Source organism: Prionailurus bengalensis, chromosome C2 (genome assembly GCF_016509475.1).
Source record: "Prionailurus bengalensis isolate Pbe53 chromosome C2, Fcat_Pben_1.1_paternal_pri, whole genome shotgun sequence".
NCBI lineage: Eukaryota > Metazoa > Chordata > Mammalia > Carnivora > Felidae > Prionailurus > Prionailurus bengalensis.
In genome coordinates, this window is record NC_057350.1 from 48,728,172 (window position 1) to 48,744,357 (window position 16,186).

A 16,186-nucleotide genomic window follows, 5' to 3' on the forward strand; every position below is an offset into this window, starting at 1 on the left:
TGGATCATATGATCCCTTGCCCTATACTAATTAACTTTAAAAAGTCCCATAATTTCCATTCCTTGAGATTTTTGTTCTTCACCAAACTTGTTTTTCAAGGGTGAGGGTGGGGGTGGGAGGGAAACTGTACACAAAAAGAAGCAATGCCACATTATGATCAAAGACTAGAAGGTTGCTAATGAAATGGCATCTTAGGCCCATCGTTATTCCTGCTATTGAGAAATAATTAAGGATCTGGTTGTTTCCAGACTCAGTTAAAAAGCCAGTCTAGATTTCAATTGCCAGGATGAAAAGGCAGCATTTTTTTGCTCATAGTCTTAACTTATATAGACATTTTCAGTAAAATAGCTGATCCTTCTGTCTCTCCAAGAATTTACAGTAAAAAATTAAGCAAGTTTTAATGTAGAAGTTAGGAGAAGTTGTATAACATTGAAGATTTTATCATGAGTTGACTTCAGTATTTGGTACCATAAGTAAAATGACTTGATTTGCTTATTAAAAGTTAAGCTTGTTCTTAATGATTTTAGTAGGGCCTTCTTCACATGAGTAAAATTTAGTTTTCCAATTATCATCTTTGTATTTCTGATCCCACTAGTCCTATTAACTTGAATTTGGGAGATGTGGAAATAGTCAACTAAGTACTCTGCTTGGAGACTGTAAGTGGTGGTGGTAACATTGGACCATTTTTGACACTTTTGGTTTGGCAGTTTCCCTTTGACCTTTCCAGTTTTATTCATGGACTATGTCAAAAAGGTTTCTTTCATGAGTAAATTTTGAACCCAGGTTCAAGGTGAGTTCAGAATATACTCAAATTCATTCAATCCTTTTTTTTTTTTTTTAATGCAGGGTTGTACATATTTTAATAATTTTCTTATGTATCTGGTATTTAATGCTGACAGGATTCCAGTCATTGGAGAGGTTTCATTGCAAGTAGCTGCAGGTGTGTTTCATGGTAGAGATAAAAGTTTTTAGTGAAGCAGACTTGTTCTTTTAAAAAAAATTTACATCCTAGTAAATAATGAATATAGATGTTGATATTGTGGGGCGATATGGTATGCTTTTTGTGTGTTATGCTGTTACTGTTCAGTCAAAGTGTAAAGGCAAAACATCAGATACCAAATCTAAAAGAAATGAAGGATTTGTAGGATTGTGAAAATGGTTACTTAATGTTTATTCTTAAATGGCTTAGTTTTTATAGAGTGAATAAACCTTAAAGCATCTCATTACCACAGTAAGATGTGTTTGTAGCACCACTGCTTCATTTAAAAATATTGTCTGCAATGTGTTTTTACTTGCTACAGTTGTTAAATAGGCCTCCCCTCCATGCCAGGTTAATGACTAACTTTATATTCCTGCATTTATCATTTGAGCATCTGTTCTTATTAGGATTATGCTAGAACAGGTATTTGCTCTCAGGGATTAAGTCGTCCAGAAACATAATGAAGACATATGCATATATTGGTTTCCATTTAAGATTAGAGTGTTGTAAGAAATTGTTTAGGCAATACCTTTTTGCTACTACTTGGTTTTGAAGTAATATTATATGATGGAATCTACGCTACTTGTTACGTAAATACTTAGGAATAAGTTTAAATTTCTCCTCTTTTTTGGTCCATTACAGTAAGACTAATTCTCTGGAAAATTTTCACCAAAAGAAAAATAAGGTATATGTGTACTTTATTTTGCCTTTTCAGCAGGTTATAGTCAGCAGACTGGACCCCAGCAGCCTCAGCAGTTCCAGGGATATGGCCAGCAACCAACTTCCCAGGCACCGGCTCCTGCCTTTGCGGGTCAGCCTCAACAACTGCCTGCTCAACCACCGCAGCAGTACCAGGCGAGCAGTTACCCTTCACAAACTTACACTACCCAAACTTCTCAGCCTACCAGTTACACTGTGGCCCCTGCCTCACAGCCTGGAATGGCTCCAAGCCAACCCGGGGCCTATCAGCCGAGACCAGGTTTTACTCCACCTCCTGGAAGTACTATGGCTCCACCTCCTAGTGGGCCTAACCCTTATGCACGTACCCGCCCTCCCTTTGGTCAGGGCTATACCCAACCTGGACCTGGTTATCGATAAAGAGGCTCAGCTACACTGATTACTGTAGCTGCTAGCTTATTTGCCTCCCAAAAGACTCCAGTACTACTATTTTAATTTGTATTGAAGTCCAGAAATTTAAAAAGCAGAGCATTTTTTGATATCATTGTTGCTGTTAATTGAAAGTATAATTTGCTAGAACACAAAAAGACCAAAATGAAAGTTTTTTTCTTCCCTTGCTTAAAAGTGTAGCAGCTGCTTAGTGATTTTGGAACACTACTCTGACATGTGTCAAGTGATTGACTTTCTAGCTTGCCTTGTCCGGAGGATATTAAAACGCTAGGTTGAAGTTTAGCCATCTTACTTGGCTTTTTATTATTAACATGATGTACTAAAGTAGATCCCTTTGAGAAGACAACTAGGTATTATGTATAAAATGTAACATTGATAGGTTAATAAAGACAATTGAATCCATTAGTGGTCTTGTATATGTCAATGACTAAACTACATGAGCGAAATCCTTTTTGATGTTTGGTCTGTTAAGTGTAGACATTTTAGCTCACAGTTTTCTATATCAGGAAACATGGTGCCATTTGTTTTTTGTCCTGACTTTAAAAGAAATGCATTTAATAATCATTGGCTTAAAACCATGACACTTAGATACCGGGGGGGGGGGGGGGGGGGGGGGGGGGGGGGTTGGGTAGATCCTGAATAACTAACTTTGTGATTTTCCTTAGATGAATCATTCAGAAATGAAGAACTCAGTCTTAAAAAAACTACATCTCTTTATTGCAGTTTATACTTGCTTAAAAAATACAAAACATAGCACTGATAAAATTGAAGCATGATGGAGAGCAGAGGAAAGGTCCTTTCAGAATAAGGGCAACGAGGCAGCATTCTCCTATCCTCCAAATGAAGGACTTTTTTAAAACAGATTTTCATTACAGGTTGAGTTAGACAAAATTATGAAAACATCATCTGATACATTCGTGCATAGAGGTCTAATGTATAAAAGTAGAGTACATATCCTGTAAAATGGTAGGGAAGACTTCACATTGACTCTACATACAGCTTCATTAGAATTATATTAAAAATAATATAAAGGCAGTTGCTTAACGGGACAGTTTGACAAAGTACGTTCAGACATTGTAACACATTTATGGGTAGAAAGAAAATGAGTGTTTTGAAATTGAACGTCAGATATTCAGTTTGCAGCTGAAGTCAAATTTCCTGCTTCAAACAATATTTTCAGTAATTTGCAAAGATTTAAGGAAATGTTTATCAGCATGAAGGGTTAACTACTGAAATGCTTCAGAAAAGCTGTTTAGCTATTGATAAAAGTTTGAACTTTAAATAAACATGAATATTAGGACCCTCCCCCTCCCCTGATACAAATGCTAAAGATAATTTGATCTAATAAGTTAAACCAAGTTGGGATTTATGGAATTAACTCACCAGTAAGAAGAATACACTTTAATAAAAGTAAATATTTTTTAAAAAGTATATTAGTTTTTGATGTTAAATTTGTTATAAAAGTATCTCAAAACATCATTACAACAGTGTGATAAATAATATACAAATGATCTCTTAAAATACCATGAATAGGGAGCCAGCTTCCCTAAAAATGTTATTGTTAATATCTTGTTTTCTTAAAATGATTTTGTAAAACCTGATAAATATTCTCAGCAATCTAATAAACATCTACTATTGCTATTAAACTTTAATACATAGTAAACATAACAGCTTTAAATGAATGTGACAAATACTATAGCGTTTCCAATTGTTTTTTGCCGTGATAGAACAGAAGGCACTTTTGAACATGATTGCAGCATCTACCATTTTCCAGGAATTGTGGTCCCACATTCATACCACTGGACATAATTGATTTGGGTGTGACCACCTATTTCTCCAAATTGGACAGGTTCCTGGCGAACTGCTCTGAAATAACCTAAGAAGGAAAATGATTTTATTTTAATAGCTGCTCTGTTTTGGCCGTCACCACTCACAGACTGAAGGGTGTCACTGAATGGCTGAATGTTACTCTAGGTGAAGCAAAGTATTTTAGAAAGTAGGTGGTAATAGAGACCCTGGTGTCTTTACTAAGATAGTAATGGCTGGCTAAACAGGAGGGGCACCTGAAACTCTTCTGATACCTGCCTATGTGTTGGGATGAGCTGGTTGGTAGTGCCTGAGAGACCAAGCTGAAAGCGGGTAGGAGTCAGAGGGGTTTTTTGTTCTGAGTGTCTTGGCCACGTTCAGTATACTCTCTGCATCTTTTGTGAAAGTGTTCTTTTTGCACATTACAGACTAGTGGTCTGTGAAGAAGTGACCAGTACGGTGGTGTTTACCACAGTGTTAGCAAACAAAGGGTCATTCTAAGAATGCTAAATTTCTAAAAATTAAATGTAGGTGAAATCTTCCTTTAAGGATGCTACATCAAATGATTACAAATTTTGCTGTGAATGTAAATGTTAGGGCAATACACACAATTTGCAGTATGTTTCATATCCAATTCGTAAGAGGCAGCAGTTTCAACTTCTAGTAAAAGATGACTTAAAAACCAGTGAACAAAACGTGTTGCTGAAAAGACTAGTCAAATAATTTAAAAACCTCTTAGTGATTCCTGAGTAATGTGGACATTTAATTTGCTCTCTCCTGCCCTGCCTGGATAAGGATTAAATTTTCAGTCTTTTGAATTCTCGAGGAACTTAATGCTAATATGTCTTCAGCAAGTTACGGTGGTTATTCATTACTCACCAGAATTGTTCAATTTTAATTATGTTTATACAATGACTTCTAAGGCAAATAATAAGGGAATAAAAAAACGCCAGTGTGCTCGGTATGACAAAACAATAAAGGTAATACAAGAGTGATTTAAGATTGGGAAATACTACTCTTTTATAGCTGTTTTTGCAAATTCAGGTGTTCTTGGAGTAGAATGCCTTTAATAGATGTCCGTGTGTAATTTCCTTTAGCTCTAAGGAGTAGAGTCTTAAGGACTGGGAGGTAATTTGAGAAATTTCTATTAAGGTCTTATGTGAAGATCTTTTTTTCTAGTCAGATAATTAGAGCAGCAATACTGTAGAATAATTTTTAAAATGATTGCTTTCCTCAGCTTGAATTCTCTTTGTAAAATCCTCTGGCTTAGGAGGAGGCTCAGAAAACATACCTTCTTTGGTGGGTAACTGGTCAGAAGTTAGTTGCTGTCCTGTGCGGCCATCCAAAAACGAATCCACAAACTGGCAGTGATCTTCTCCATGGCCTCTCTGATCGCCTATGTTATAAAATTTTCCTGAGGAACCGGAAATTAAAAGCATCATAAAGTAATACTATCTTTGATAAAGGATAATTCTGAAATAATCAAATTTTTTCAGATAAAGTCTTCCCTGCTTCTGTACTCCCCCCCCCCCCCCGCCAGTTCAAGCCATCAGTGTCTTTTCACTGAAGTATGGAGTAAGTCTTCAGCTGGCACCACTGCTTTTACTCTTGTCTCTCTTACTCCTCTCCCTCTCCTCCCAGAGATCAGTCATCTCTTTAAAATGCAGCTCAGATAATGTTACCCCTCTTCATAAATCTCTCCTGCAGTCTCCTATTCAAAAGAGAACCCATGATTTTATGCCTGCCTGCCTGACCTTCCCCTTACTACACCTGAGCCACACTAGTGGAACTGGCTAGGCGTGTTCTGGCAGAGGCCTTTGCATTTCTCTTCCTTCTCCCTCTAGTGTTTCATCGCTACATTTTTGCTGGGGTGATTCCTTCTAGTTTTCTTTTTAGCACAAATCTTAGCTTTTCAGAGAGACCATTCCAGCTAAAGGAGCTTCCGTTGGGCCATTTTCTCTCACCTCTTTTAATCTTTCTGTACATAGTTGTCTGTCTCTACTAAATTGTAAGCTGCTAGAAAGCAGGAATCAGGTTTGTTTACTGGTTTGTCCCCAGCACCTAGAAAACATCTGAACACAGTAGCTGCTTATTGAGTGCCTGAACAAATGTCTGCCTTTCCATGGTGAGGCCAGCCTTATTTGTTTAAAATTTTTACTGTATATGAGAGAACATGGTAACCATGCACTGATCAGGTCTGGATCAAGGATTTACAACCCTTTTGGTCAGGTGTTTTGATCTGGTCTCTGACAGACTTAAAACATTAAATCTGTCCTCTTCCTTCCATGATTATTGTTTCACTCATTTTATTATCAGTAGGCTTGTCTGTCTTTGGTGGCTGTAACAAAATGGAACTTTGATATGGCCAAGTGCCTTTACATTCAAATTTGCCATGATGGTTTTGTTTCAAGTTGCATTTTCATTATTTACATTCTAATAGCATATCTCGAATCCCAGGCTAAGTATTCCAGGACTATCTTGCTCAAAAAGAAAAAAATTGCTCAAAAGAAAAGTAATGGCTGGAGCTGTCCATAGAAAAGGCTAAGTTACAGAATGCTGTAAAGCATTCCCTGAAGGACAAGGCTCAAAACAGAGCTGGGAGCCCCACTTACCTGTGAGGGAGTCACTCAGATAAATCTTGTATCTGAGAGAGTTGCACAGCTGCACCCCTACAAACTTTTTATACCATGTCCGTTTGACATACTGTTTGCCCTTACATTCTGAGTAAGAGTCTGAATTAAAGGGTCTTTCAGTCCAGATGGCATCTCTTCCTGCTACAGAAGGAGAACAAATGGTTTGAGGTTAGCATCCAACTTTGCGTATTGAAGAGCCGTCCTAAATGCTTTTTTGTTTTGTTTTGTTTCTAAATGTTTATTTTTGAGAGAGTGCAAGCAAGGGCAGCAAGAAGGGACAGAGGATCCAAAGCAGGCTCTGCGCTGCCAGACTGACAGCAGTGAAGCACAAGATCATGACCTGAGCCAAAGTTGGACACTCAACTGACTGAGCCACCCAGGTGCCCCAGTTTAATGCTTTTTAGAAAGCAGTTTGCAAAGTTCATTGTCAACTTGCTGATAACCTGGTTTTCTACAATGCTAAATATTAGACTCAAACCATTCTATGAGTTTAAACATATAAACCCCTAATTAAGTTCCTGTCACTAGTGAGAGAAGCGGTGTGTTTAGGTGTTGAGTGTAGACCAGCATCCCTTTAGGAGCAAATTTAAGATTTTGTTGCTTTGTTTTGGTAGCAGTATATAATTTAAACAGCTGCTTTAATGTGACTTGCTATTAAAGGTGGAAATGAAGTTGTTCTGTCGTGACTTATTTAACAAATTTTGAGCTGGCCTCGCACACGAATGACAGGGAGTTTCAAAATATCCAACTTGTTCCCCAAACATCCTAGGTTCTCAATGTTAGTGAATGTTTTAGGTAAGTATTTGCACCTGGCTGATATTCTAAGACTAAATGGATGAAAATGAAATCATGACCAAAACTCTGCCATGCCTGTTTAGTTGAATCAGTTTAGAAAAGCATGTATTGTGTTCACACTGACACAGGTACTTACCAGAAACTGGCTCGCTGACTCTTGGGTCCGCTGAAGAGAAATAGCAAACACAGAGTCAGATGTTACTAGGTAAGCCCTGGTGTTTCGGTGGCAGAGTGAAGAAGGTGGACGCTTACAGTCAAGTCTGACTTGCAAAGTGGTACACTCTTGCTAAAGACAATTTGAAGGGGTGTTTTGGAATTGTTCTCCATTGGACAGTCTTCTGCCAGGTACTCAGCTGCATCTTTTGGAATTTTTTGTTGCTCTTCAAGCGCTCATTCCATTTTAAAGCTTCCTCTTTTAAATTCAGACAGAAAACTATTGATGGTAAAATTACCAAAATGCCATGACGTACAGTTGGTGTAAAAATTACACAAATAATGCTGTGAGTATAGATTTATCTTTCAAAGGAATTGGAATGTAGGTCAGAAAATTTCACAGCTGTTTATCAAAAAAGTATCAAATTCCCTTTCTGGAGGTACCGCGGTTCAGTGTGTCTGATATTTTGATTCTAGTCTTGGATTTTAAGCATACAGAGGAGCATTTGTTCAGTTTGTAAGTATAGATCCCCCCCCCCTCCTTTTTTTTTGTTAGAGAAAGAGCACATGAGCACATTTGTGTGCAGGAGTGGGGGAGGACTAGAGGGAAGGGAGGGGGGAGGAATCTTAAGCAGGTTCCATGCCTAACATGGGGCTCCATCTCATGATGGTGAGAGATCATGACCTGAGTGGAAATCAAGTCAGAGGCTTAACAGACTGAGCTACAAGGAGCCCACTTTTTATCTTTTAAACTGATACGCCTTTTTTTGACATCAAAATAAGTGAAAAAAAAATGTAAGTAGTATTTTCTTAAAGCTACTTTGATCAATTTGTTTTGAAATTCAAGAAACTATACACCGTGTTTATTTAGCTGAATTTCAAACAATCTCCATATGCAAAACATTGAGGCTCTTTACATCCTTGATTTGGGAATTGATGTGATTACCTGATTCAGTACTGAATGCCACCGTGTTGCTGGCTGGGCCTTCTCCAAGTGGGTTTTTGGGTTTCACCTGGAATTCATAGCTGTGTGGGAGAGAAATTTTAAAAAATGTGATATATCCTTTAGAGGTGGGAAACAATATTCCTTCCTAATTCTATTTTGAAATCATGAGGACGGTGAATACACATATATTCTCGAAGCAGCATGAGGAAAGAAAAAGTACTTGTCAGTCTAGGCTAGGCCTTATGTCTTTACATTAAAAAAACAAAACAAAATAAATCCCTTGGAGTTGTAGGTATGTTTGATTCTATGCTTAAGAGTTATGCATTAACTTACTATGCAATATTTGGCAAATTTCATTCAAAGAATACAGAGAGCAAATCCTCTTAAGAAATTCAGGCAGTAAAGCTGTTTGCCATTTGCCTGAAACTAAGTTCCTTTTAACAGCACACTTAGGAAAAGTAATTTTGAATGTAAAACCAACTTGAATCAGCTATTTTGAGTCTCAAATTTGTACAAGGCTTTTGGGATATAATTACCATTTTTGAGAAGTTTGTAATTGAATAAGAATGCAGAACACATAAAAGATGGAAATGCATTTTACAAATGAGTAAACAACAGGACAACAGTTCATTTGGTACAGAGGATAATAAGCAGTAACAGGAGAAGTTTATGGAGTTCAGGGAAATCAGATTCTTGACTTTTATTTTTTTTAAATGTTATTTCTGAGAGAGCACGTGTGAGGGGGGACGGGGCAGGGAGAGATGAAGACATAGAATCTGAAGCAGGCTCCAGACTCCGAGCTGTCAGCACAGAGCCTGATGCGAGATCATGACCTGAGCCAAAGTTGGACTCTTACGTGACTGAGCCACCCGCGTGCCCCCAGATTCTTGACTATTGAGGCAATGCATTAAAACACTGCCAGAATCTATAAGATGACAGAGTCTAGCGTTACAACAAAGACAAATCACTTTTTGAGTGCTATATATATCAGACACATCGATCATTCTACATACGGTACAAGATGGTAATCTATTCTTTGGTTAAGAACAATGAGGCTGTCATCATCAGGGAAATACAAATCAAAACCACAATGAGATAACACCTCAAACCTCTCAGAATGGATAAAATTAACAGCTCCGAAAACAACCCATCTTGGCAAAGATGCAGAAAAGGGGGGGCACTTTTGCACTGTTGGGGGGAATGCAGACTGGCGCAGCCACTCTAGAGAACAATGTGGAGTTTCCTCAAAAAAATAAAACTACCCTATGACCCAGCTATTTCACTACTAGGCATTTATCCAAAGGATACAAAAATGCTGATTTCAAGGAGCACATGCACCCTAATGTTTATAGCAGCACTATCAACAACAGCCAAATATGGGAGAAGCACAAATGTCCATTGACTGAGGAATGGATAAAGAAGATATTGTATATTACCTAGGATATTACTCAGCAATCAAAAAGAATGAAATCTTGCCATTTGTAACAACGTGCATGGAACTAGAGTGTATTATGTAAGTGAAATAAGTCAGAAAGATACATATTGATGTCACTTATATGTGGAATTTAAGAAACACACCAGATAAACATAAAAGGAAGAGAAGGAAAAATATGAAAAATGGAGGCAAACCATGAGAATCTTAAATACAGAGAACAAACAGGGTTGCTGGAGGGGAGGTGGGTGAGGGTATGGGCTGAATGGGTGATGAGCATTAAGGAGGGCACTTGTGTGGCTGAGCACTGGGTGTTATATGTAAGTGATGAATCATTGGGTTCTATGCCTAAAACCAATACTGTACTGTATGTTAACTGACTTGAATTTAAATAAACTAAAAAAAGAATAATGAAGCTCTTCATCATTGTACTATTACCATCTGCTTTTACAAACTGCAATGAGGATTAAAACTTACAGGGATTTTAGTTAGAGACTGCACATCAAAGCATTTTGTAAACTTATCAACTGACAGAAGGTACCATTATCATTTGCAGTAAAAGGATGCCAATAAAAAATCATCCATACCACTCATTTAAATAAATTGCATGGACAAAGGATGTTTGGGCATGTAACACTCTAGAGATTAAATTCTTGCTCAGAGGCCTGAGGACCTTTAAAAAAAAAAAAAAAAGAAAACACACCACTATGGTGAATGGAAAATGGAAAAAAGAAATAACAGGTATGTGGACTTTGATTTAAGTGGGTAATGCATTCCACATACCAAGCCATTGCCAAAAGCCCTGTGCTTTGGCCAAGTCTGATTGCTGGAATCATCTCCACGTCTTTCTATTTCACAGTTATTTATACTTCAGCTTCATTTGTAGCATGGCCACAGATGTTCATAAGCTACTTTTTCTTCTTGCCAACATCTTATGATACTTGACACGTTTTGGAGAAATCACTTAAAACTAAGTTTAATTAACAGTAGGGAAACTAAAAGGCACATATTTTGAGGTGAGTAAACCCTATATAAAGAAAATATTTGAAGAGGCAAAATCTTTCTCAAGAAGCATATTTTATCATGAGATTTATAATGGTCTAAGAGTAGTGTCTCAGAGAAAATGCCAATTGCACATAGGGAATAGGCATATAATGCTATTTAAAATTTTCATAGAAGAAAATTATTTTTGAAAGAATAACACTTTAAATAGGTTTGAACAATCAAATTAAAATGTTCCAAATACTAGAACAAAGAAGTCAAAGAAATGAAAATGAGCAAAAATAAGGAAATCTGATTATTCCAGGGAATACAACACCTAACGATAGATTCCAGAAGAGAGAGGAGGGTAAAAGGTGCAAAATTATCCTAGAAAAGTAATTTCTCAGAGCTGAATGACAGGTTTCCAAATTTAAAAGGTCTAATGTATGCTCAGCAAAAGAAAAAGAAAAAAAAAAAAAGACTAACCAAAGCACACAAGTTGATAATTTTCAGAGTATTGGGATAAAGACAAGATCTTAAAATGTTTCTGAGAAGAGAGGTGCTGGGTGGCTCAGTCAGTTAAGTGTTCGACTCTTGATTTTGGCACAGGTTCTCATGGTTTTTGAGTTTGAGCACTGTGTCAGGCTCCACTCTGACAGTGCAGGAGCTGCCTGGAATTCTCTCTCACTGCCCCTCCCCTGCTTGTGTGCATTCTCTCACAAAATAAATAAATAAAATTAAAAAATAAAAGTTTCTGAGAAGAAATTAGGTCCCAAAGGATCCAGACTCAGAATGACATTTGAGTTCTTAGCCCTTGAAGTTAGAAAACAGTGGAACAGTGCCTTCAAAAGTCCTCATTTTAGTTTAAAAATCTGTCTGCCTAAACAATAGTATCAGTAAAATGAGGATATTTTCAGACATGTAAAAACTCAAAAATATTATCTTCCATAATAAGCTATTCTAAAGATCGATTTCTCAAGGAACACCACAAAGTGAGGGAGTAAAAGAAGTAAAAGGATGTAGGAGTTAGGGGAGTCAACATAGGATAGAAGCAAAAGATAATTGGCGAGGGATTCCAGAAGATGCTGCCTTAAACAAACACATGGAACAAGGAGAGGACATATTTTGCCTTTTTGAGAAGTGGTCAGTCTAGAAATATGGATTTAATTAACAGGAAAGATAGCTAAATTAATTAGAAATCAAAGATAATTGACTAAGAAAGTGAAAGAGGAGGCTTTTGAGCTCCTCTCCTCCCACAGGCACATCAAATGTACAGCTGTATAAGGAGTTCCCTCTGAAAAATCTAGAAACTAGCCGAGCAACCCATACACATTGGGCAAATGAAAGAACACTCACATTGAAATGGGTAGGAAAGGCTGAGACACACTCTTGCCATAAACCCTCTTCTTGGCACAGTGTCCTACAATTGGGAGAAAACCCTCATTCCCACCTTCTCCCTGAGGAGTAAAGGGTTTGGACCTCACATTTAGTACCCCAACTTTTATTATTTAAAAAAATTTTTTTTAAACATTTTATTTATTTTTGAGACAGGGAGAGACAGAGCATGAACAGGGGAGGGTCAGAGAGAGGGAGACACAGAATCTGAAACAGGCTCCAGGCTCTGAGCTGTCAGCACAGAGCCCGACGCAGGGCTCAAACTCACGAACCACGAGATCATGACCTGAGCCGAAGTCGGCCGCTTAACTGACTGAGCCACCCAGGCGCCCCTAGTACCCCAACTTTTAAAACTCCCATCTGAGGGATGGGGCCCATAAACACCCAGCTCTGAAGGCCAAAAGGGCTTGCATTCACAAGTCCCATAGGACAGTAACCAAGAAGCAGTTCTTAACCAGCTAAACCCCCAGGACTCAACAAAGAGGGAACAGGCAAAACCACTCATGTACCATCAGCCTTTTCCTGAAAGAGGTTTATTTGCATGTGTTAAAAGCTGTTATCTGAGGGGCAGGCTTCTAACTATAACACATATGCACTGGCTGGCTGTAATCCTCACCAAAGACTGGGAAACTGGTGGACATTTTCCCTGCCCCTTCCCTCTGGCTGGAACAGTAAAACCAAGTCTCCAATATCTCCTTGGAAGGAGTTTGCACAAATTTCTGGCACCCCAGCTTTTGTGGCTGCTGTTCAAGGAATGCCTCCCTGTACCCCCAACTCCAGTTGCCTGGCTCTGAGAACCAACAAGGCTTGCATTCTTCAGTCCCATAATATTGTAGCACACAAAGCAGTTAACAGGTACAAGAGCACTTCTACCCAATGACTATATCCCAGGCCAAGCACAGAGAGAGCAGGCAAAAATGTCCATCTTCCAGTGTCTCTCTGGAGGGGTATTAAGTAAAGAGTATCCCAGCTGCTATCTGAGGGTCCAGTTGATAATCAGTCTGTATCCAGGTCGTGACTGCAATTCTCCCCTTTGGGACATTGATGGGTTTTAGAGCACCCTCAGCTACTGTGAGCCACTAACAACAAAGAAGTTGATTTGGACAACCTCAGAAGTTTGAGGGACAACTAGAAGCCTGGGCTGCGCTGATTGAAGAGATTCATTTCCTATACAAGACCACTGTACCAACACTGGGAGAGGTGGGTGTTTTTTCTAATATGTAGAAATGAACAAAGAATCAAGGAAATTGAAGAAACTGAGGAATGTGTTCCAAACAAAACAAGAAAAGTCAACAGAAACAGATCTCAACAGAGGTAGTGATATATGTGACAGTTCAAAATAACAGTCATAAAGATGCTTACCAAGATCAAGAGACAAATGCAAGAACAAAGTGAGAATTTCAACAAAGAGAGACTATTTAAAAAGTACCACAGAGAAAACACTTAGTGGAAGAATGCAATAACTGAACTGAAAAATTCATTACAGGAGTTCAGAACCAGACTAGATCAAGCAGAAAAAGGATCAACAAACTTGAAGACAGGGCAGTGGAATCCATCTAATCAGAAGAGCCAAGAATGAAAATGAGTGAAAACAGTTAAGAGACATATGGACACCATCAAGGAGACCAAGATATACATTATAGTGGTCTCAGAAGAAGGAGAGAGAAAGAAAGGGGCAGAAAGCTATTCAAAGAAATAATGGCTAAAAGCTTTTGTTAAAACCTGGGGAAAGAAACAGACATCTAGATCCTGGAAGTCCAAGAAGTTCCATATAGAAGAATCTACAGATATCCATACTGAGATACATTATAACTAAGCTGTCAAAAGTTAAATACAAGGAGAAAATCTAAAAGAAGAGAAAAGCAACTTGTTTCATACAAAGAACTTCCATAATACCATCAGCAGATTTTTCAGGAAGAATTTTCAGGCCAGAGGGAGTGGTCTGATATATTCAACATGCTATAACTAAAACAAACAAGCAAAACAAAAACAAAAACAAAAACAAAAAACAAATTAACCAGCAAAATTGTCCTTCAGAGTTGAAGGAGAGGTAAAGAGTTTGCCAAACAAAAGCTGAGAATTTATCACCACTACACTGGCCTTGTAAGAAATGTGAGAGTTCTAGCTGAAACTAAAGGAAGCTAATTAGTTATAAGAAAACATCTAAAAGTATAAAACTCAATGGTAAAGGTAAATACATAGTTAAATTCAGAATACTCTAATCATGGTGCAGTAAATGACCTATAACTCTAATTTGAGGGTTAAAAGAGAAAAATATTAACTATACTACAACAAGTTGTTAACGATTACAACAATGTAAGGAAAGGTAAATTGACATCAAAAAACAATGTGGAGGGGAGAGAAAAATGTAGAGCTCTTTTTATGTTTGAAGTTAAGTTGTTATTAGTTTAAAACAGACTGTCATAAATGTTTTATGTAAGCCTTATGGTAACAAAATCAATAACCTATAGTAGATACGCAAAAGATGAAGAGAACGCAATCAAAGTATACCACTACAGAAAATCAAATCAAAAAGGAAGAGAACAAAAGAGGAAATAAAGAAACAAAAGAATTATAAAACAATCAGAAAACAATGAACAAAAATAGGAATAGTAAGTCCCTGCCTGTCAATAATTAACTTTAAATGTCAATGGACTAAATTCTCCAATCCAAGCATGTAGAGTGACTTAATAGACAAAAAATAAGAACCAAGTAAATGCTGCTTACAAGAGCCTCACTTCAGCTTTAAGGACACACACGGACTAAAGTCGAAGGGGTGAAAAAAAGATATATCATTCAGATGAAAAGCAAAAGAAGCAGGGGTACTGTCTAGACAGATAATTAGTAATGAAATATTGGACTTAAACTACACATTAGACTGGACGGATTTGACAGACATTTACAGAACATTTCATCTGAATACATATTCTCAAGCACACAAGTAATATTCTTCAGGATAGATCATATTTTAGGTCACAACAAGTCTTGAGAAATTAAAGAAAACAAATCAAATCAGGCATTTTTTTTTCTAACCATAATGGTAAGAAACTAGAAATCAATTATATGAAGAAAATTGGAAAATTCACAAATACATGGAGATTAAACAATATGCTCCTGAACAACCAATGGGTCCAAGAAGAAATCAAGGGTAATTAAAAAATATCTTGAGACAAATGAAAATGGAAATGCAATATCCCAAAACTTATGAGATGCAGCAAATGCAATGTGAGGAGGGAAATATATAATGGTGAATGTCCACATTAACAAAAGAAAGGTATCAATTAAGCAACCCAACTTTACAGTTAAAAGAACAAGAAAAAGAACAAACTAAGCCCAAATTCGGTAGAAGAAAGGAAATGACAAATATCAGAACAGAAATAAATGAAATAGGGAACTGGAAACACAATAGAAAAGATCAATGAAACTACGAGCTGTTTTTCCAAAGATAAATAAAATTGACAAGCCTTTAGTTAGAGTAGCTAAGAAAAAAGAAGACTGAAATAAAATCCTATATGAAAGAAGAGACATTAAAACTGATTCCACAAAAATTCAAAGGATTGTGAGACTACTATGACCAATTATACTCCAACAAATTACATAATGTAGAAAAAATGATATATTCCTAGAAACATACAACCTACCAAGACTGAATGATGAAGAAATAGATAATCTGAACAGACCATGATCAAATGGGATTCAGTCCAGGGATACAAAGACAGTTCAATGCCCATAAATCAATTAATGTGATGCACCACATTAACAACATAAGTGATAATTTATATGATCTCAATAGATGCAGAAAAGCATTAGACAAAATTCAACATACTTTTGTGACAAAAACTCTCAACAAAGTGGGTAAAGTGGGAATGCTTCTCAACATAATAAAGGGCATATATGACAAGCCCACAGCTAACATCATACTCAACAGTGAAATGCTG

The 16,186-nt window shown here is 37.3% G+C and overlaps 2 protein-coding genes across 54 annotated transcripts in view; one reads left to right on the forward strand and one right to left on the reverse strand.

Annotated features, from left to right (window-relative positions):
- Positions 1 to 2,509, forward strand: part of TFG (trafficking from ER to golgi regulator) — a 33,627-nt gene extending 31,118 nt beyond the window's left edge. For 2 of the 4 annotated variants that reach the window (XM_043593977.1, XM_043593979.1), the window contains exon 8: positions 1,695 to 2,509. In XM_043593977.1, coding sequence (XP_043449912.1) covers positions 1,695 to 2,077 — 383 coding nt within the window. In that variant the 3' untranslated portion in view covers positions 2,078 to 2,509. The remainder of the gene's footprint in view (positions 1 to 1,694) is intronic. The other 2 variants (XM_043593978.1, XM_043593980.1) reach the window with 1 other exon arrangement.
- A 293-nt stretch (positions 2,510 to 2,802) lies between these two features.
- Positions 2,803 to 16,186, reverse strand: part of LOC122491369 (ABI family member 3 binding protein) — a 264,385-nt gene continuing 251,001 nt past the window's right edge. For all 50 annotated transcript variants that reach the window (XM_043594021.1, XM_043594029.1, XM_043594028.1 and 47 more), the window contains 5 exons: positions 8,441 to 8,520; positions 7,478 to 7,507; positions 6,526 to 6,687; positions 5,205 to 5,327; positions 2,803 to 3,983 (listed from right to left, as the gene is read on the reverse strand). In XM_043594021.1, the coding sequence (XP_043449956.1) occupies positions 3,868 to 3,983; positions 5,205 to 5,327; positions 6,526 to 6,687; positions 7,478 to 7,507; positions 8,441 to 8,520 (511 nt within the window). In that variant the 3' untranslated portion in view covers positions 2,803 to 3,867. The remainder of the gene's footprint in view (positions 3,984 to 5,204; positions 5,328 to 6,525; positions 6,688 to 7,477; positions 7,508 to 8,440; positions 8,521 to 16,186) is intronic.